At 38.2% G+C, this 22,746-nt stretch overlaps 1 protein-coding gene across 1 annotated transcript; it reads left to right on the top strand.

Moving 5' to 3' along the window:
- Positions 1-18,340: 18,340 nt before the first annotated feature.
- Positions 18,341-19,288, top strand: LOC142340411 (uncharacterized). Its single transcript, XM_075390988.1, has one exon. The coding sequence runs from the start codon at positions 18,341-18,343 to the stop codon at positions 19,286-19,288; it is 948 nt and encodes a 315-aa protein (XP_075247103.1).
- The last annotated feature ends 3,458 nt before the right edge of the window (positions 19,289-22,746 follow it).

The raw sequence follows: 22,746 nt of genomic DNA on the forward strand, positions 1-22,746 counted from the left end.
AAATTGAGAAAATTGTCTTTGAGTTTTTCCGATGCAAAAAACGCTATATCGTTTTTTCGGGCAATTTGTGTTTTTTTTTCGTTAATTGCTGACTTGTAGTTGCTCACGGCTATTTCTTTCATAAACCATCTACCAAAAAGCTCGTTGGGGGACAATTTTTGTGTGTTTGAGATTTTTTGTCGCAAAAAAAGTCACGTTTTTTTTAATACGTCTAACCGGGGAAAGGACTTCTAAGGTGACGTCTGGAACCTCGGGTGATCATCTCTTGGTGACGTCTGTAACCAAAAATATGTCAGGCCTTCTTGGTCGGGTGACGTCTGAAAACCCTTGAAAAAAAAACTCTGCGTCTTTGGTTGGCTCGTCTGCAATAAGAAACTCTTCCTCTGTCGTAGTCTTGGATATTAGTCTTGGGGTGTGCTCATGCCCCCTATTTGTTTCAAAAAAAAATTAAATTTAATTCAGAAGGTTTTATGTCCTTATTATCAAGGCGGATGGTCGCCAAAATTATGTTTCAAAACATATCTCTAGTCTAATCATTTGTTAAAAGAGCACGTCTAAGTTTCACGTTGTTGGACAAAAGAGTCAAGTTTTTGTTGCAATTTTGGCGGTTTTTTGAATCATCTTGAAAGTTGCAATAACATTGGCAACAAACGTGAAGCGGAAGCTACGGAAGAAGAGTCGAAATTCATTGTATTTTTATCGGTACTCGGGGCTGAACAACAAATTCAAGTGAAATTAGCTCAAAGATGAGTTCAAACAAGAGATCTAAGAGAAACTTAGAGGGCCTCCATAGTGTGCTGCCATTGGAGTCAACAACAGTCTTCGGGCAAACCTCCCCCTGCTGACCAGACCGATCAAAAACGTTCAAATTAGTGTGGGAAATGACCGTTTGTAATCGGTAATTTTAGGAAATGATTGTTTTTGATTGTTTTCGATCGTTTTTGATGGGTAAATTTAGGAAATGGTTGCTTTTGATGGTTTTGGATCATCGTTAAAACTAGGAAGTGATTGCCTTTGACCGTTTTCAGGAGATTATCGTTTCTGACAGTTTGTTTACGAAAATACAGTTTTTGAACGTTTTTGACAGGTTTCAACGTTTCATATCAACGTGCGCAAAAGTCCGCGTACAAAATCAGCAGTAGAGATTGTGTAACCCTAGTTAAAGTGGTTCAATCAAGGTTAACCCTTTTTTAGCTGATTCTTTGTTTAATTGATCTGCAACGGAGTTTGTTGCAACTATATAAGTCCTGTTGTCTTTTCTTTTTTAAGCGATTTTTCGCTTGACTAATTTTGCGTCTGACCAATTCGACTTTTTGTCTTGAAAAATGCGATAAACTGTTAACGCCCGGAGGGCATTTAGGTTTCTCAGAGCCTTTAAGCATACTAGACTCTAAGTATACAATTCAACGAAAATGTTTTGAAGACATAATTTTATGGTGTGAAGGGCGGTTCTTAGAGTTGGACTCCCCTCACTTCACTCCCTCCCCTAACAATAGCCCCCGAATCTCCCTGCATAGCGTTCAAAACCACATCTAACAAAACAAATCACTCGTCAGTTGTTTGAGAGCAATTCGCGCGGAGGGCATTTAGGTTTCTCAGAGCCTTTAAGCATACTAGACTCTAAGTATACAATTGAACGAAAATGTTTTGAAGAAATAATTTTATGGAGTGAAGGGCGGTTCTTAGAGTTGGACTCCCCTCACTTCACTCCCTCCCCTCACAATAGCCCCCGAATCTCCCTGCATAGCGTTCAAAACCACATCTAACAAAACAAACCACTCGTCAGTTGTTTGAGAGCAATTCGCGCGACACTTGTCAATTAGGAACCCGCAAAGTCAGATGTGCGAGTAATGACATCAGAGGTAGCAAAAATTGCGAAACGTGAAAAATTTAATCACTCTCTTGTTTCTTATTCTTTGAAGACCAGATCCGATAACATCCAAAAATTTCATAGAAGCCAAAATGAAATATCATAAGATTCACAACTCAAGTGTCAACACAACAAAAAGTGAAGCATAAGAAATTGCCTCCATGAAGTGTGTTCGTATTCAGCTACATCTGTTGCTTTTTAATTCGTTTCCGATGAAATATGTAGCACAATGTTATTAGTCCTGTTGTTCTTTCTAATGCAATAATTTCTACCACCAACAATTCCTCTGATCGTTTTTGATCGCCTGACCATTCGACTTTTTGTCCTAAAAAACGGGATATACAATCAAAACACGGAGGGCATTACGTTCTCTGAGAATCTTACGGCTCACCAGTCGCCGTGTTTGTGATTCACCAAAACTTTCTTTAAAGAAGTAATTTCTTTGTGTGAAGGGTGGTTCATAGAGTTTAAGACCACTCCCACTTAACACCCCCCCCCCCCCGCGCTCCTCCTCATTCCGCACTTGACACCACACACTCGCGCCAGTTAGCACTCACCACCCAAACATCCCCTCCTCTCCTCTCGCCAAATGCTTACACCCCCTACCCCAAGACGTAGCTAGCTACTAACGAAGTCAACCACCCGTCAGTCTTTTGAGAGTAACTCGCCTTAGCCGGTTATGTTTTGACTTTTGGCAGTATCTTTTACCTTCGAAATTCAATATTTTCACTAGATTAGAAAACTCGTATTTTACAATTTTTGACAAACTTTAAAAACAGGAGGAAATGGGATAAATGGGCGTTGAGTTACTGGGAAGCTTCTGAAAATTTTTGGCCTTTAGGATCTATAGGAGTATCAAGAGGAAATTCCCGAGACGCTAATTGATAACAGTTTGAAAAGAGCAGAAAACCAGATTGGCCAGTCTGAGGTCGTGAACGAGACGGTTTAATGTTGCCACGTTTTTGCAAAACATATAGTGAGAACTTTACGTCAACCCACTTTTTTGCTCATTGTTTTTTTTTTACTTTTTTTGAGGTTTTTCTGGAATAACACAGGTGGTATCAACTTAAAATTCTCTGAAACTGCAAAGACAAATTTCTAAATTTTTGTTTTTCAGAAAAAGAAATCCAACAATTTTTGGTAGCGTTTCATGACAATTTGGCCTAAATTTTAGGACAATTGTTACAAAATCAGTTCCTTTTTTACGTTCTTGAACAAGTTGCGTCTCTTTTGACAGCATCACAAACGAAACGTTCCTAAAACTGTGTCTGGAAACCAAATACATCAAAGATTGCGAAGAATGAGCAGCACTTCGCATCAAACTAAATAAAATTTGATCAAATTTTGATGTGACTGAATTATCTTTTATTTGGTTAATTTCAAATAATAAATTTTTTACGATAATAAATTTTTTGTACTATAAATATATCATTCGTTTACTATTCTAACTATCTGGAATTTAAAAACCTGCGTTCATGAGAAAAAATTTTTATCACATTTTTGTAGATTTTGGTCGAAACCAATTTTTTAGTGCAATTGAAACCAATTGCAATTTTTTGGCGCAATTCAGAAGATCTAGAGTTAAGAAAAAAATTTCTGATTTCTGTCAGAATCAATAAACTCGGATTATTGTCGAAATATTTTTGTCAAAGAATTAAGAGATCTGTTGCCAAAATTATGGAGACACTATTACCAAAAATTGAGAAATTTAGAAAAGTTTTGTATTGCGTTTTAAACGTCGCTTTGTACTGAAGAAAAAATGACGGTTTTTTAGCAGCAAAATACTGGTTCATAATAACCCGGAGCTTGGTAGCAGAGCAAATCAGCGCTTAATCAGTGTAGAGATGTTCTGTTTTTTAATGTGGCCAGTGTTCTGTTCATGTCAGAATTTACACTGGCCAGTTTTGATTTTGAGTAAAAATTATTTCATGAAAAATAATATGTTCAGCTTAACTCCCTCAAGGTGTGATTTTGCGATTTGAACTTTTGCGTGGGTACTTGTATATTTTAATTTGCGTAGCAAGTCGTAACCACTAAGCTAAATGGGCTTTGTTGTAATTGCCTACGAAATAGCTTATGTATAAATTGTGTGTACAGTTCTATAGTAATTAACAGTTATAGGCTACAAAAGTATGACATTATTCTGCCCAGATTTAATTTTAGGGTATGAGTAATTTTCAGATTAAACAGGACAAATTTAGCCTGGACGAAATCTATGACCTCAATATAACTATAATGAAGAAAAACTGCTTATAAAGAAACTTAAAATTTTAGAAATTCAATGTTTCCTAACTGAATTAGCTTTTTGCTCTTGAAATGTGCTGGTTGAGCGCTGAAATTCCCTGATAACCAAGTCCGGGAAGGTACTCTTTGTTGTAACTTTGAGGTTTAAAAAGAAAGACACATACAAAAAAATTGGTAGTGAAGTGCTCAGCTTGATCATTTTTCTTCAACATTCGGTGTCTTTTCGTCCTATTTTAACGTTTGTCCATCCAGTGAAAAACACACTAAATGAGACGTCTTAAGCAGCGTCAATAAGTCAATTAAATTTCAAAGTGAGCTCTTATTTTTGCAGATCACAGAATTTAGACCATATTTGAGCTTCATCTTTTTTGAAGCCTCTGCTCACTCATTCTGAATAAATGGGAAAATCTCTTTGATTTCTAATGGCGTAAGTAATTTTTTGCGCCTCAAAATAGTGCTGCTTCCAAAACACGAGTGGTTTTACAGCGTGAAGTACTAGTTTGTAAATTAAAGAAAAAACTCGTTTTTACCAGAAATTTTGATCACTTGCTCTTTCCTGACTTTTGTATCTACTGTTTCTTTTCAACGTCTGGTTTATGTAATACATTTTAAAAAAGAGTAATTTATATGATTTTATGACTAGTTGCAATTGCGCAATAGCGTTAAGGGGATTTTGCTAACTTAAAGGACTCTGTGCCCATGTTTTATTGAAAAGAAGTATTTTTAGTTCTTCCGCTATGTCGTTTTTAATAACTTTTCCGAGTATTTAAGATCTGCTCATACGAAATTTTGAAAACTTCTTTTAATGACTTCTTTGTAAACTTTTTGAAATTTAGAAGGATCTCTTGTTCTCATTTTTAATGTTCTTTTGCCGACCAGACGAACTGTTATTTAATTTTTTTGATAGCAATTTGAGCGCAATCAGATGTCAGTTGTTTCGCGTCTGTAATTTTTTTGAATGTCAGAATTCCTAATCAATTGGAACTCAACGTTAATTTTCAGCTTGGAGAAAGCTGTGGTAAAAAATTTCTCTTGTCACACGGCAGGGTGAAACATTTGCAAATCCTGTTTTTCGGATAGTTTGGGTTCTTTTGTGATTAACCAGATAATACAAGTATTATAATGATTTTTGATTAATTTCAAGAAATATTCATCAATTGGAAATTTTTGTGTATCTTGAACAAAGCGGGCCAACTATGAAAAGCAAATCTGCTCACTGACATTCAACTTCAACATTCAAACGATTGCTGCCTGAACTAATTATTGTGCGTGTTATTTTACGCGGTGAGAGATGCCTATATCGATTTTCGCTAGCATTACAATAGGGAACCTATAGGGAACTTCGCTATCCCTTCAATGGCTTGAAAAAAGGCGCTGAGTGGAATTTAGGAGATTGCACTGGACGACCACTCAAGAAATGCAAAATGAAAGAGAATGAGTGGTTTGATTTAGTAATCAACTGAACAATTTTTATCAGCAATGCGGGAAACAGACAAGATAAAATAAAGAAATCGCGCATGAATAATGTCCATTGAAACTGAATGTTAATAAGTTGTTAAAGATGATGAAAACAGAAAATTGGAGAAAATGTGAACAATTAACAAATGACGTTGTTTTGTTATACATAGATTCCATATCAGCAGCTTAAGCACTTTGAAAGTCAAACGGCAAAGTCATGTTTTCACAACCTTAAACTCCTGCCAAAAAATTGAGAAGATTGGAGTTTTTGAGAATACTGGAAAAAGCTTAACGAGCGGACGAACGAGCGAATTGGTGGATGTGCGGAAAACGGTAGAACGCGCAACACTGTCGCAACAATAAATGAGTTTCTCGACCCGAGCAGTGGGTAGTAACCCCTCGGATTGAATTCCTCAACAATCCGAGCCAAATCATCCGTCTTATATTGTTGCTCGGATGGCGTTTGGCAATTGGATAGGCGTTTCACCGTTGGTACATCGTCTTTAATCCATCTTGACCAAAAAGCATTTGCATATCATTGGGCACGAGCGTAACGCTTTTGGTGATCAAATTCCTCCTCACCGACAAAAAACAAGATTCTTATTGCCTGGTTTCCTAAACGGACGTTTTAGGTGTGAGAGAATTCAAATCGTTTAGATCGGAGCTTATGGGCGTTATCAGACGCGAACTCTATGCACTCTCTGCGAGACATAATTAGTAATTAACATTTCATCAGTGAGGAGACGGGTACCAATTACAGTGTGCATCACACGTTTCAAACTACACTCAATCCTCTCCAAGTTGCCACCATTATGTGGCGCACTGGGTAGATTAATTTTCTAATTGATGCCATTATGAGCAGGTTCAGCAGGTCCAACAAAGTAAGTACCGTTATCAGATCAGATCATTAAGGTTTTACCACGTCGTGGGAAAAACCGCTCAACCCTCATTACAAAAGATCTGGCATTCATTGAAAAGACCATTTCTATATGCACAACGTGGGTAGTCAGGCAAAAAGGGATCAACATTTTCTTCATAACTCCGACAAAAAACCCAATAAAAACCAAGTAGTCAAGACCAGTGTTTGTGAAGGAAAGAGAAGTATATGCAGAACTCTCTTTTGATGCTTTCGCTATGCTTCGCTGGATTCTCTGGCTGTGCACAATGCTCAGCTTACCCTGCAATTAGTCCTTGCAATTGAGCGAAGTGAGGAGCAAAGTATAGTACTAAGTAGCGCTCCTGTACAATTGATTGGATAAACTCAACGCTTTCATGTTGATCCCTGGCGTGTTTATGCTTTCCGAATAAGTTCACAAAGTAATATTGTGCATCCAGAATCATTGGGTGCATTATATCAATACCTACTTCCATCAGCCATTTTGAGGCGGCCCGAGGAACGTAGGAGACCATTAGGTCAAACGAAGGGCAATCAGAGCGCATCACAACTAGTCCGCTTTACGGAACTGTTGTCATTAAGATCCTTTCTTTCGGTAAGGAAGAATTCTCGGCACACAAATTACCGGAAATGACACTCAAGTTTGTCAAACTCACTCGTATCAGTGAGATTGCCGTCAAAGTTACGGAAGATTCCATGTGACGACAAAAGTGGAAGGAGATAAGCAGTGATGCTTAACACCGTCTGATAAGAACTGTTTTCAATAATTTGGAACAATGACTCCTCTTGTTCTTCAGAAGGCTTGGTTGTAGATGCAGCCAGCAAGGGAACGCTATTTTCTTTTTCATTGGTTACGCTAGAGGCGTTTATTTTATTGATGACATCAGAGCTTGGTTCGAGTTGAAAACACTTCCAGAAATTAAACAACGTGGTTTTCAAGGAAAATAAACTGCTTTACTAAAGAGTTGAGCCATTGCAAAACCATGGTGCTATCAGTTCATATAGAAAAAGGAGAAAAAGGAGAAAAAGCACAAAAAGGAGCTCTGTTTTTTGCAAACCAAGCGCGAGCCTACAAAAAATTGAGAGAATCAAAAACCTTCTGTGAACTCTTGTTAAACATGCATTTCTAGGTGAGCATATTGCGCGAAGTAACTTCTTTGTATGATTATGTATACAAAGGCAGGCAGCTTGGCAGTTGATGCAAGATATCTATCTTGTGTTTCTCGTGGTAGCTCTGTTACAAACACGCCAGATATCTGTAAGCATCAGACGGCCACCTAAGTTGAAAAGAGCAACTAAGCCGATGGGATGGACGTCAAACTCAGCCTCAGACACCAAACTCCAAACCAACCCTTGTGTTTATTTTTGTGAGACAGTGCTGCTGATACCCCTACTGACAACTAGGGTATCATTCATAGGGTTCCATTTATGTCCAAGCACACATGTTGAATCGTGTTTCGATGAAGATATAGTATATGGTTCGTTAGGTTGAGGAGCTCCATCACCTGGAACCGCTAGATTTTGTACATTGCCCAAAAACTTGGTAAAAACGAATCTACAGTTTAGTCAACTAAGTTCAGTTTTAGTGGGCTCTGAGCACTGCCTTGCATTATCTCGTGCTATAATCTTTATTGCTTAAGTAGCACAAGTAGACAAATTTTTAGCACTGAAGATATGTAGTGTGTACTAATACACTACAAAAATTGTTGTTGGATCCTCACACAACAAAAAACTCCAAAGATGGTTGATCACATTGCGCTAAACCAACGTGAAAGCACATGCCAACAAGCTGCACCAAAATTGCATTTGTAAACTTGTCGAAATCTCATTAAAAATAACTGAGGCCGTGCAGTAAATTAGGACCGGTGAGCAATGAATTATTTAGTGAAACGCTGTGAAAATTAGCTGCCCCATTGATTACCCTTCTCCAGTTTCTTCAAGTTCAAAGCTAGTTGATTTGTTTGATCCTAATCTTTTTCCGCATCACCTTCAATCCTATGTTCGTCTGGCTAATGAGCTAAGTTAACTCAATCCAAGTTATCTTTGATGGTTTTTGAATTTTGATCCTTCAGTGCTTCTTCATCTTTCAGACCAATATCTGGTGACATCAACTGCCTGAGTGATTAAAAAAATATTCGGGATTTGAATATCTTCATACCAGAGCATTCCAACATCATATTGCGAACCTTATTGCAGAGTTGTTTTTTCAAGAATTTCCTCTGCGCGAGCATCACATTTAGATCTGTGATCAACCTGCCTATAGGCACGAAATGAATCCCCTTCAAAACGACTTAGTTTTTGAGGTCAAATCTAACTCTTGGTCCATTGTAGCTTTGGAATTAAACCAGAGCTTCAGAGCTGGTTGTAAGAGAAGCGATCAGAACCAGAACTACGGGAAAGCGAATGGCACAAAATTACACTCTTCATTGGCAGCTAAGTACTCTCATGAGCGGAAGGCGTGGTGTACATTTTGTCCCAGTATCATATCATTGTTCCCAATTTGTCATGGGATCCAGAACTTTGAGAGGAGGATACACATCTTGCCCCAAACTTAAAGTTGATCTACTCAAATTGCCTAATCTTGAATACCTCGATTTTTCAATTTCGTTACTTGCAACAGTCCCTTTATGTTTGAAACGGAAGTCAGGGTAAATTTATTTTCAGTTGCTTCCTGATTACCGGCAAATTTAACCCTGACCACTCCAGCGTTTTTGTTGCTGTTAACTACGACTTTGGACGGTAAACTCCTCTCAGCGCCATGTAACAGCGATTTGTGAGTACTGTTGCAGCCATAAATTCTGCATTTTGTACGTTTTCAGTTCACTGCATGTTCCCCAATATGTGTCAAACATGTTTTTCCCGAGCAAGCATGAAAAATAAAACTTTGCGACAGCGACAACTTTGGCCCCATGACTGTTACTTTTACCTTTGACAGCCCGGTAACCCGATGGTTACGGTTAAGCGCGCACATTACAGTGTGTGTATTGCTTGAGAGCGAAGTTGAATCTTGTTTTTAACTGTTGCAGATGGCTAAATACGGAAGTTAAGATGATTTGCCGCAAAAAACTTGACTTTATGTCCCACATTGCTAACTGTCAGTTACCAAAAAAACATGGAAACAAAACATCTGAATTTGACTTTTTCAAAGCTAGAAATATGTTTTTCACTACATATCAATGGTAACTAACCGACATTCAACCTTCTGATGTTACAATTACAGACGCTAACGATTACTTGGTTGTGACAAGAGCAGACAATGATCTCCTGCATGGATTTTTTACTGGAATCAGATGTCAGTAAGGACAATTTTTTTTGGAAGTTGGGTTTCAGACGTCACCCCTACAAGAGATTCTAGTTTTTTTTACTGGTTTCAGACGTCACCAGCAGAAGTCCGCCCGAGGTCTCAGACGCCACCTCTGATGTCCTGTTCCCCGGTTAGATCGAGCCAAAAATCTCTAATTTTTTCGACAAAAAGCCACCAAAAAATTGAAATTTGTCCCCCAAAAACCTGTTTTCTGTTACTATGACACCTCGATTGATAAACTTTGAGTAGTTTTATTATTCTAGTAGCAAGTAAAAGCAGTTTAACTACTTTGAAAGAAAAATTTGAAGAGAAAAAGTCCAAAAGTCAGAAAAACGGTCGCAAAATCAGAAAAATCAAAAAAATCCATTTTGATTTTCTGATTGCATATTCTAATGAAATACCAAAAAAGCCTTCGAACTATTTTTTTGAGCTAGTTTTCAAATAGCGAGAAGGCCATTCTAGTCGATATATAATACTGGAGTCTTAGAAACGAGAATTGTCAGAAAATTTTTTCTGAAATCAGAAAAATCAAAAAAACGCATTTTGATTTTCTGACCGCATATCTTATTGATTCACAAAATAAACTCTTAAACTATCTTTGTGAGTTAGTTTTGCAGTAGCCAGAAAGCTATTTTGGTCGATATAGTATACTGAGTCATCAAAAACGAGAATTGTCAGAAATTTTTTTCTGAAATCAGAAAAATCAAAGAACCCATTTTGATTTTCTGACCCCATATCTTATTGATTCACAAAATAAACTCTTAAACTATCTTTGTGAGTTAGTTTTGCAGTAGCCAGAAAGCTATTTTGGTCGATATAGTAAACTGAGTCACCAAAAACGAGAATTGTCAGAAAATTTTTTCTGAAATCAGAAAAATCAAAAAACCCATTTTGATTTTCTGACCCCATATCTTATTGATTCACAAAATAAACTCTTAAACTATCTTTGTGAGTTAGTTTTGCAGTAGCCAGAAAGCTATTTTGGGTCGATATAGTATACTGAGTAATCAAAAACGAGAATTGTCAGAAAATTTTTTCTGAAATCAGAAAAATCAAAAAACCCATTTTGATTTTCTGACTCCATATCTTATTGATTCACAAAATAAACTCTTAAACTATCTTTGTGAGTTAGTTTTGCAGTAGCCAGAAAGTTGTTTTAGTCGATATAGTACACTGGGATCTCAAAAACAAGAAAGATCAGGAATATTTTAAAAATTTTTCTGAAGCCAGAAAAATAAAAAAAAAACTCCTTTCGATTTCCTGACCTTATATCCTGTCTATTTGCAGTTTGAACTCTTATGCTAGCCCTGTGAGTTAATTTTACACTGGAGAGAAAGCTATTTAGGTCAATACATCGAATTGTGATCTCAATAACGCGAATTGCCAAGAAAACTTTTTGAAATCAGAAAAAATTCAGAAAAGTATTTCATTTTTCTGACTACACATCGCCTTGAAAAGCAAACCAAGTTGTCAAACTAGCCCTCTAACTTACCATGTAATTGTCGAAAGTTGATATTTAGTAGATATATTAGTCAGCCTCAAAAAAAACAGAAGTTAAAAAGGCCTTTCGAAAAAAGAAAAGAAAAACGGTTTCGATTTTCGGACTGCACAAAAAAAAACCTAAATTGTAAATCAAACAGTCTAACTCATTTTTTGAGTAAGATATTGAAATCGTCTCAAAATTTTTCTTTTCGAATATATTATATTTGGAGTCTGGAATCTATAAGAGTTACAGAAAAAAGTTCGAAACAGGTTTCTTTAAAAATAGAAAACTCTTATTACAAAATCCCAAGAACACCTCCGATAAAGAAAGCAAAACACATAAAACAACATCCCAGTTAGAACAAAGTTCTGATTTTTCGAAAGAATTGCAAAACGATATATATAAAATATAGCCTTCAGCAAAAAAAAAACAAACGCAAAAAAAGTTTCCCTCTGTTAACTTTAAGAACCGTTTAACTTTTTCCTTGTCCGCGGTCACAAACGTCACCGAGAAGAAGTCCCTATACCCCTGCTGGTCTCAGTAGTCACCAATCAGAAGAACAAATTTTGCACGGTTCCAGTAGTTAACGAGAAGAAATCGATAATTTTTACTGGTTTTAGAAGTCACCGTTGTAAAATGAGAAGCCTTTTCTTTTTGGTATCAGTAGTCACCCCATTTAGAAGATTGCAATTATTTCAAGAAGAGCAAAAAATCTCTCAAGCACCTCAAGCAGTTCTACACAGTAAAGTCCTTAGTGGGTTTTCCTAAATCAACACAGAGACAACTCAACAACCAACGTTTTTTCTTGTAACCCTCGTTGCCTAGTCGCTCCGCAAAAAAAAATTTATTATATAATATTTTTTCAGCAACCTCCTTTTGGGCTTCTCGTAAAAGTAAAACAGTAGAACTGATTGTTTTTTGCTTACATTCAGGGAGAAAGCACAAACTAAAGTTTACAGTCATTGTCCGAAAAAAAAACTATTTGAAAAGAAAAAAGAAAATCTTTTCGTAGCAGTTATTTGGTCCTGTTAAAAAAAAGACGATAAACGTTCGAACGATTTTTTTAGCAAATAAAATCTACTATAATTAGCACCATCACAACCTTAGGATTCTTGTTTTTGAAAAAATTTGCGTCGCTGAACTTTTATAGGAAATTTTTTGGCTGATTAGCCAAATTAGATTTTGACAACAAAAGTTCGTCGCTCCGGTTTTTAGCCGTTTTCAATTTAACCTGAAAGACAAGCATAACAACAACAACAACAACAACAACAACAACAGAAATCAAAGATGTCGCAAAGGAACAACGACGAGTGTCAGTTTGCAGTAAACATGTTTAAATCAACGGAAAGTTCTTTGAAAAGCCAGCTTGATTTGTTACAGAAGGCAATAGACGATAGAAAGAGCTTCCGATCAATAAATCTATTGATAAGCAGAGCCAAAACGCTGCAAACGGAATTAAACAAGAAGACAGAAGCAGTGTTGAGGCGAAGCCTCACCAGAGTACAGCTACTTCGATTCTCGACAGACAGAAAGCCTTAACATCCAGACTGCAGCAATCCGAACTGGAAGTTGACACATTGGACGATGATGGTCTATTAAGCCAGTCCTCGACAAGATTTCGCGATGACGTCACAATTCCCTCTCGCCCAAGCAGCCGTCGACTGGATTCAGAACGATCAACACCAACACGTAATGTTATCACTGAAGAAACATTCGTCGAGCAAGCAGCCAGTTCACAACCGAACGACACTACAGTCTTCATTAATCCACCGCTCATTCCTCCAAGACCAGTCAAGCCATCACTGTTCCTGAACAACCAGCAAATCCAGGATCCTCATATTAGCCATTTGATAAATCAACAACAAAATTTCCATCAACAGAACAGAAACCAGTTTGTTGACTCCAACTCAACACATCATGCTAGTCATTATCATCCAATGGCATCAAACACCCTAGAGCAACCCAATGCTAATCATCAGCATCAAACCTTAATTTTGCCGCCTCTCAACATGTCAGACTTGGATCATCAGTTGAACCAAGAACCCAATTTTCTAACGGCAAAGGATTTAGAATTCAGCGGTTCTCAATCCAAACAAAAGCAGTTTATTAACCGTTTCAGTTTATCTTTGACCCCTAAAAGTCAGAGAGGCTTCCGAAACGTCAACGTACTTTGTCCAACCCTTCAAGATGAATGTGGAAACCCATTCCTTGGCAAAGCAATTATTGACAAGCCTCTTAATCATTGACCTGAATACTTGACAATAGATCAAAACCCTCACTCATCCAAACAAAACTACGTTCAGCCTATGCATTATTGTTTCGCAAACAATCTACAACCAACAACAGCTGCAAACGTAGTTTCGGCCGTCCAGAGCTATTGTTTTTCAAAAGAACAAGATGTTCAACTCAAACCTCAAAAGCCTGAAAACAGTTTTGTGCAACGTGTCAGTTCTTTCAACATCGGTCCCAATGATCCTGTAAAAAACACAACCTTGACAAACAGCTTCCCAATTCAAGGTTTAGCAGTTCAAAGACCTCCTGTTTCCCATCTACTACCCCAGCGCAAGCAAACATCAAGTCAGTGCAGAGCGATCTACAACTTCTTACAACGCATTCCACAACCGCTCAGGAAGCGAACAAACCAGTCCATAGCTTCAATCCGGCTACTCAAACCAGTATGGTGGATGTTGGTCAGAACAACAAAAACGCTTATTTATCATAGCCTTTACCCATCAAGAACATGGCAGCTGAATCCGCTGTAAATCAAAGTCTTTCAAACGACGAAATTTCGCACTTGCGACCTCCCCCTCTACCTAATCTTTATCCAACTAACATCTTGCCAACTTTAAGCGTAAGGAAGCATCAGGCTCTAGTGTCTGCTACAGCTGGACAATTTGTCCCCTCAATGACCAATAGTGAACTTCAGCCAACATCCGTCGACCTTAAATGCTCGATCAAATTGCGACCATTAAAATTGCAAAATTTTAATGGTAACCCCATGCACTATCACGAGTGGATAAATAATTTTTTCTCAATGGTTCACAATAACATTTCAATTACTGGAACACACAGAATAACCTACCTACAGAATTCAGTGTCGGGTAAGGCAAAGGATCTGATACATGCTTACTCTTGTGATCCATCCTATTATAATACAGCCCTCAACGAGATAATGAGCCGCTTTGGCGACCCTTCAGTTGTTGTCAACGCTTTTATCAACCAATTAAAGAGCTGGAAGTGTAATAGTTCTCACAATAAGCAATCCTTCATAGCATTCTCCTCATTTCTAAAGAGACTTGTCCAGGCTTTTCAGAACCTAAGTTTTCAAGCCGACCTTCAATCGTCTACTTTATTGAGGAAAGCGAAGGAAAAAATTCCCCACAACTTGCTTCTTAAATGGACTGAATACACCTTGACAGAGAATGTTACAACAACTACCCTTGTTGAGTTTCAAAGATGGCTTGATGTTCAAGCAAGGGTTTATGACAAAGTAAACCAGGAAAATAGAACCAGTACCTTCACTCACAACAAAAACGGTAATTATCCTGCTGTGACAGCACAACAATCGGTTCAAGAACAGTTTAAGCAGACAACTGCAAGACAGTCTCAAAGGAACGATTTAGATCAACGAAAGGTTAATCACAACGGCTCGAAAAATGAGAAACAGTTTGCAAACAAGCACACAAATTGTGTTCAATGTCACAAACCGCATTTTGTTGCAACTTGTTCAGACTACCATAGATTGTCCCCTGAAGGTCGATTTCAAACTATCCAGAAATATAGCTTGTGTACAAACTGTTTAGATAATCAACATCGCAGAGACACTTGTCCCTCCTCGAAGCGTTGTCAGGTGTGTAATGGTTTTCACCATACAACACTACATAATCCAGCTAAACAATTCGGCAGAACACATGCCGTTTTTACTACCAGCAACGTCCAACAGCAAACTAAAACCTCAGGTCAACAAAATTGGTCATCGAAAGACGACAACAACTCACAAACTCAAAAAAGTAGTGAAGCAACTCAGAATAAAATAACACAATTCAAACCCAAAAGCAATCTCAGGTACAGAAAAAATTTTGGAAATAATGATAATCAGCAGTCATCGAAACGTGCGAATTTGAATGGACCTTCTGCCAGCCAAAATTTTAATGTCAACCAAATATCCAGTACACCGAACGATTGGTTTGAGCAGTTACAGCTGCTGCCAGTATCTTTTATCAAAGAAGATAAAGTATTCGACACGTATGCTCTCATTGACCCCGGCAGTCAGTTTACGTTTTTATTAGATGCTGTTTCTGACTACCTGGAACTCCCACGTGAATATCAATCTTCAACTACTGTTCAATATCTAAGCATTGATTACGAAATGCCCCTATCAAAAATAAAGCAACCAATAACAGTTTGCCCTTTCAATCAGTTTGATGAAAAGTTCCAAATATCCAGAGCCTACCGCACCCCTATATTAAACGTTAAAAAAGCCAATGTCACTGAGCTAAACTATGTTTGCGATGCATTCAATGAACTTCGACACATATATTTCCCAGCCATTGCCGAAGGTAAGATTGGAGCACTACTTGGTGTCAATGCGTTTGACTTTACGCATCCTACTGAAGTAATTCAAGGCAACGAAATCCGCCCCTTTGGAGTAAAGACAAAACTTGGATGGACACTTGCAGGAGAGTACCTGATTACACTAGGAAACCGCTCTTCAAAATCTTCTAACAAATCGAAAAAATTTGTATACCATGTCTGTCGGAAAAGTCCAGAACAACCCTTGGACAGTTTGATACAAGAATTTTGGTCAATAGAGAACGATGGTACCAGAAAAGAAGATAATACTATCACTGAAGATGAAAAGTCTGTCATTCGAATACTTTAGAGTACTATCAACCACACAGGCGAAAGGTATGAAATAGGTCTTCCCTGGAAAGTACCTGCCAGTCTTCAAAATAACTATTTTTCTGCCCTCAATCAGCTAAACAGTTTGAACAAACGACTTAATAATGATCCAAAACTAAGTGATATGTACCAACAGACTCTTGTCACAGATCTCGAGAAAAATTACGTCAAGCCAGTGGAAATGACAGACCCACCCCCTGAGAAAATATGGTACTTGCCGCATCACACTGTTCAAAGCGCAAACAAACCAAACAAAGTGCGTCGTGTCGCCAATGCAGCGTCAAAATTCAAAGGCGAGTCACTAAATTCCAATCTTCTAACAGGACCAGACCTCTTAAACAGTCTTATAGGAATTTTGGTCAGATTTCGTGAAAAACCTATTGCTAATTTGGCAGACATTGAAGGAATGCTCATGCAAATCGGAATCCGAACTGAAGATCAATCTGCACAACATTTCCTATGGTCTATTGACAATGATGTGCGACGGTTTCAATTCACCAGATTGATTTTCGGTGCAACTTGCTCACCATCTTGTGCAATTTTTGTCTTAAACAGTGCGCAGAGGACAACGTCGAGACATATCCAAAAGCACAGAGCGCTATAAAGTCTTATTTTTATATGGATGACTACATCCAGTCCATCGACTCTCCTGAAAATGCCAACGCGACTGCATTTGAAGTAAAGAACTGCCTGAGATCCGGTGGTTTCCGCCTCACAAAATTCCTGTCAAACCATCAACAGGCTCTTCAGTGGATTACTCCAGAAGACCTCGAGGAGCCCAAGAGTGAAACAAGAGTCCTCGGACAAAAATGGAACCATGCAAAAGATACTTTGTTCATGAAATCCCTCGGAGAATTCCCTAAAGAAGCTGAACAATACACTCAACGGAAACTTTTCACTCTGGTGTCATCGATTTTTGACCCAATTGGTTTTCTTGGCCCAATGACAATAAAGTTCAAAATTCTTCTTCAGCAACTTTGGAAGTTAGGCAGAAAATGGGACGAGCCACTCCCAATTGAACTTCTACATCCCTTACAAAAACTTCTTAACAGTTATCGGTCTATGCCTCAACTTGAAATTCCACGGCAGATGACAGCACAGAATCTACTGGAGACAGAGAACCAGTTGCATGTTTTTGTTGATGCATCGATTGTTGCAACGTGTGCTGTTGTCTACCTCAGGAGCTTGAATAAGACCAGCAACGAAATACAAACTGCCTTCGTGATCGGGAAATGCAAAGTAGCGCCCGTAAAACAATTGAGCGTTCCAAAGTTGGAACTAGAGGCTTCTGTCACAGGTGTTCGACTCCTGAATTTTGTTAGACATGAACTCTCTGTTGAAATCAGCAATGTTTTTTATTGGACGGATAGTCAAGTTGTCCTTGACTGGATTGGTTCTTCCAAGAAGCAACCAGTTTTTGTTGCTAATCGCATTGCAGAAATAAAAGTAAAAAGCAAACCTGACAATTGGAATCATATTGCGACAAACTTAAACCCAGCTGATCATGGTACTCGTGATTTAGAACCCAAAGAAATTGAAGCAAAATAGTTTAAACCACCAGATTTTCTCTCCACAAATGATGTCTTTTGTAGACCTACAAAGCAAATGCCGATTTGTGCTGCAACAACACGATCTGCCTTAAGAACCAAGACACCAGTACTCGACCCTAAACAGTGTTCAACATGGACAAAGATTTTGCTAACGATAGCTACTGTTTTCAATCTGATCTACAGAGCGAAGAAACAGCGTGACAATCACCATCAATACACTGTTGCAGACATTGAATTATCAAAATCTTACTTGATACAAATGTCGCAAGTCAATAACTTCCCAACCGTCATCGAGTTGCTAAAAGGTAGCCGTAAACTGGACCCGAAATTCAAACACCGGTCGTTAAACCCAATGCTTGATAAGAACGGTATATTACGCGTCTGTGGAAGGCTAATTTTTGCTCCCAGTGAACTCGAGTTGGCCAAGCAGCCAATACTACTTCATGCAAAAGATCACATTTGTCGTTTATACCTCAAACATGCCCATCGCATCTGTGTGCATCAGGGAACAGGAGCCACCAAAGCTTTTGTACAGCAAAAGTAATACGTAATTGGTCTCCGCAGAACACTGCAGAGCATTAGATACAAATGCTTCCTTTGTCGACGTTTCGAACCGCAAAACATTGAGACTTTTATGGCACCGCTACCTGATTGCCGCTTCCCGACTGAAAACAAACAATTTACACTTGCCAACTGCGGATTAGACTTTTTCGGCCCATTTTACATTGAGGAAGAAAAAGTTAAGCTTCAGAAACACTACGGCCTCATCTTTACTTGTCTGGTAACGCGAGCTGTTCACTTGGAAACCTGTCCAGATTTGAATACAGACACTTTTCTGAACACCTACCGCCGCTTCACTTCTCGAAGATGTCAGCCCGCTGATTTGTACAGTGGCAACGGTAAGACTTTTTTTGGTGCCAAAGAAGAACTCAAAAGGTGTCTGAATGATCTCGACAAGGAGAAAATTCTCAAAGCACTCGCAGCACAGAACACCAAGTGGCACTTCAACCCACCTTATGGCCCTCATTTTGGCGGCGCTTGGGAGCGGCTGATCCGGAGTGTCAAGCGGACGCTCCTGATCATTCTAGGGTCAAAAAAGTTTACTGTTGACGTTTTCCACACAATCATGGTTGAAGCAGAAGCTATGATGAACTCCAGACAACTTACAAACGTGTCGGACGCCATGGAAAACGAAGAACCATTGACGCCAAACCATTTTCTACTTCAGCGTCCTTACAACTCTCTTCCCTCTGGTATCTTCCCGTCAACCAACCCAGCTAACATGAAGTCTTGGAAGAATGTTCAACAATTCCTCAACCACATCTGGAGGAGACTGGTCCGGGAATACCTACCGACCTTGATAAAGCAACCAAAATGGACCGAAAACGACGGGAATTCACTCAAGGTCAACGATGTGGTGTGGATCCTGAAAGACTTCACCCCACGTGGTATTTGGCCTCTGGGAAGAGTAGAAGAAGTGTTCCCTGGACGAGATGGTAACAACAGAATAGTTAAAGTGAAAACGGCTTACGGCGCCTTCTTCTGCCCCGTGTCCGGTCTCGCCCGTGTTTTCGCTGATTAGCTTTTTGTTGATATTTTTTGCGCTCCGGTTTTAGGCAAAGGGGGTTGCATATAGTTTTTTTCAATTTAATTTGGGTTTATGGATTCTAACTGGAATTGGAAACAATATTTATTTGGTGGATTTATTCGTGTTATACCCTCTTATTCCTGTTGCCCCCGTGGAGCATGTTGCGGATGCAACTTCAAGATGGCTAAATACGGAAGTTAAGATGATTTGCCGCAAAAAACTTGACTTTATGTCCCACATTGCTAACTGTCAGTTACCAAAAAACATGGAAACAAAACATCTGAATTTGACTTTTTCAATGCTAGAAATATGTTTTTCACTACATTAACTAACCTTAGTTTGTGAGTTAGAAGAACATTAACCGCAAATGGATCTGAGTCGATTGCGCTTTTGAACTGACCATACCACGCATTCCACTGCAAAGAGTTACCATTAAAGTCAAACAATTTGGCAGATGGTCATTTTTCATAGTTCCTACAGCCACGTACAGCAGCTTAATTAGATTACTGTTATCTGCATATGGAACTAGCTGTTTCTTTTCTGTAGGGGCCAATCCAAATGAAATGATGTGTGGTGTGTTTTCTTAATTTGTGGAAACATTGGATGAAAACACGCAAACGGTTAGCAACATGGGAAGTCAAATTCTTTCATGTAAAAGTGACCCTGGGGAATTTTGCTGTTGAACATTTAGTGGCTCTTCATATTAGCTGTTGGATAGGTTGCCACAGTGCTAAAAGTGGTCGCATTAACAGGAATGCCAACGTTTGTTGCATTATTCGTGATGGAACATATAGGTTGCCTAGGAAAAAAATAGGCTTCAAAGTTTGCATCCGCTGAAGGATCTTGCACTGAATTAGCTATTGATACAACATGGTTGGGATTTCGCTTTGTGATACTCAGATTGGCGCTTGTTGCTGAGGATTCAAAACGTCAAATTGCCGTAACGTATTAGTTGGCATAATTTACATAATGTTCGTAACTCAGGCATGAGGTTACCGGTGTCATATGCAATATCAAAACTTGTGACACTTTTTTTGCACTTTTGCGACACTTTGCGACTCTTTATTTACAGGAAAACCCTTAGCTGCAAAGCAGATTCATCACTTTGATTGCTTGCTTTTGGTCTCAAAAGAAAGGTAGCAGGTGCTGTTGAAGAGCTGTCAGGAGTAGGAAGCATTTTAGCAACTGCGCCAATAGGTGCAGGTTAAGTTCCTCTCTGAAAAGAGCATCACAGCCAGGTAGTTTACCTACTTTGAACTCTGTTGCGGGACCTGAGTGCAAGGAACTTGACCTAATCTGGCCAATCTTAGCTTTACTTGAATCGATCCAATCTTGTGCAACATTTTTGGTTTCCACTAGCGCCTTTCCTGCAATAAGGAATTTCCCATTTAGTAAGTAACCGTTCAACTCTGACCCGACCATTTTTGCCGTCACTGGAATGCGCTATGTCTTCAAGGATTACTTTAAGCTCTGTGTCGCATTTTTCTGTTGCACTGTAAAACCTCTTCACTTTATGCTCCAAACCAACAGACATGACGGTGTTTACTTAGGCTACGAATTGCAAACTAGAAGGGATACACACTAAAAAAAGTTCAGGTAAAGTTACCTTAACGCAGTTAAGGTAAACCTCTGTTAAGGTAAAATTAAGGTAAAAGTTACCTTAACTTTACCTTAACTTGAGTTAAGGTAAAAAATTACCTGAACTGTGTTAAGGTAAAATTACCTTAACTTACCTTAACTTTTTTAATAACTTTCTGCAGTACATAATTGTTTATTTTTAGTAAAATTTGCAAACCAAATGTTGAAGTTTATTACAAGAGCTTTACAATGATCCTTATATGAAGCAATTTGAGCTAATATTTGTCGACCTACACTACAGCAAACCCCAAAATTACTTTCAGTGAGTGCTCAAAAAAATTCAAAAAGGCAGTAACGCACCAATTTTGCAAAAACTGGTATTTTTTTTCACGCGCCTCTGTTTATGTATTGGCTGCTCACAAATCGATTCCGAGTGGTACCGAAAGAACTGGTTTCAGAAAAACGGTTCAGAGAAAGTTTAAAAGTGGTTTTAAAGTGTATCAACTTGAATCCAATCACTCTTCCTTATATATTAAGTTAAAAACTATTATTCCTGCCTAAAAAAATCGCTGTAAAACTGGATTACACTAATATAGAAGCGGTTTCGACATATGATCTTCATGTAGCTTCCATTAATTATAGTCTGTCAGATTCAGATTGATTTTTATTTTAGTTCGAACTGATTCCATTTTCCAACAAAAGCACTACTTCAAAACCCTATTCATCGAACTTAAAATTGTTTGTTATAATCAGGTAAAGGTTTCCAAATTGGGGTTCTCTGCTATATTAAGGGGACAAAAACACATTTATGGAACAGTTTCCAGCCGTTTGTTGAGTTTCGCAAAATTACGGTGAAGTTCAATATAAAATTTTTCCTCTCTTCAGACCTACTGATGTTTCCAGCTTGACCAAGTATTGTTGGAAGCTTTAATGCTTTTAGAGATTAACACCAAAAGTGAAGTCTCAACATAACGGTTTCAAGCAACAATGAATTCTTTAACATCAAAACAACCTGACCTGCGGTGGTTTTAAAGTGGATCAATTTGAATTGAAGAAATCTCCAATATATTTTCAACCAAAAACAACTACTCCTGCGTAACGTAGATCTGCGGAATATTGAATTCTACCAATATAGAAACGGTAACGGCATATAGTTCTCATTTAGTCTCCATTTCTTTAAAGCTTTTCGGAATCAGATTGATATTCTTCTTGAATCGAACTAATTCCATTTTCCAACATGAGCAGTTCTTCAAAACCTTGTCCGTCTAACTGAAGTTTGCTTGTTAAATATGAGTAAATGTTTCGGAAACTGGGCTCTCGACAAATTATGGGGGACAAAACAAACATGGAACTATTTCCTGCTGTTTATCAAGTTTCGCAAAGTTACAGTTAAGTTTAATATAAAAGCTTCCCATTCTTCAGCCCTAGTGATATTTCTAGATCGAACAATTAATTTAGGAACTAATTGGCATTTTTTAAGTGAATATCAATACTGAAGTTTCAGAAAAGTGGTTTAAAGAAACTTTAATTTCTTTAAATCATAACAACAGGAAACGCAGTGGTTTTAAAGTGGATCAAACTGAATCCAATCACTCTTCCTTATATGTTAAATCAAAAACTATAATTCCCTTCATAAAGTAGATCTCCGGAAAACTGGATTACACATAAATTGAAACCGTAACGAAATATGGCCCTCATTTAGCTTCCATTTGTTTAAAGTCTTTCAGAATCAGATTGTTACTCTTCTTAGTTCGAACTAATTGCATTTTCCATTATAAGCACTGCTTCACACCCTGTCCGATGAAGAGAAGTTTTTCTTTGATGTTAGGTGCATGTTTTCGCAACTGGACTTTCTATAAATTATAGGGGGCAAA

The sequence above is a fragment of the Convolutriloba macropyga genome, chromosome 5 (genome assembly GCF_964194025.1).
Source record: "Convolutriloba macropyga chromosome 5, txConMacr16.3, whole genome shotgun sequence".
NCBI classification, from domain to species: Eukaryota; Metazoa; Xenacoelomorpha; order Acoela; family Convolutidae; genus Convolutriloba; species Convolutriloba macropyga.

Bases quoted from the DNA above. Each gene is read 5' to 3' on its own strand.
- LOC142340411 (XM_075390988.1), top strand. From the start codon at position 18,341: ATGGCACCGCTACCTGATTGCCGCTTCCCGACTGAAAACAAACAATTT.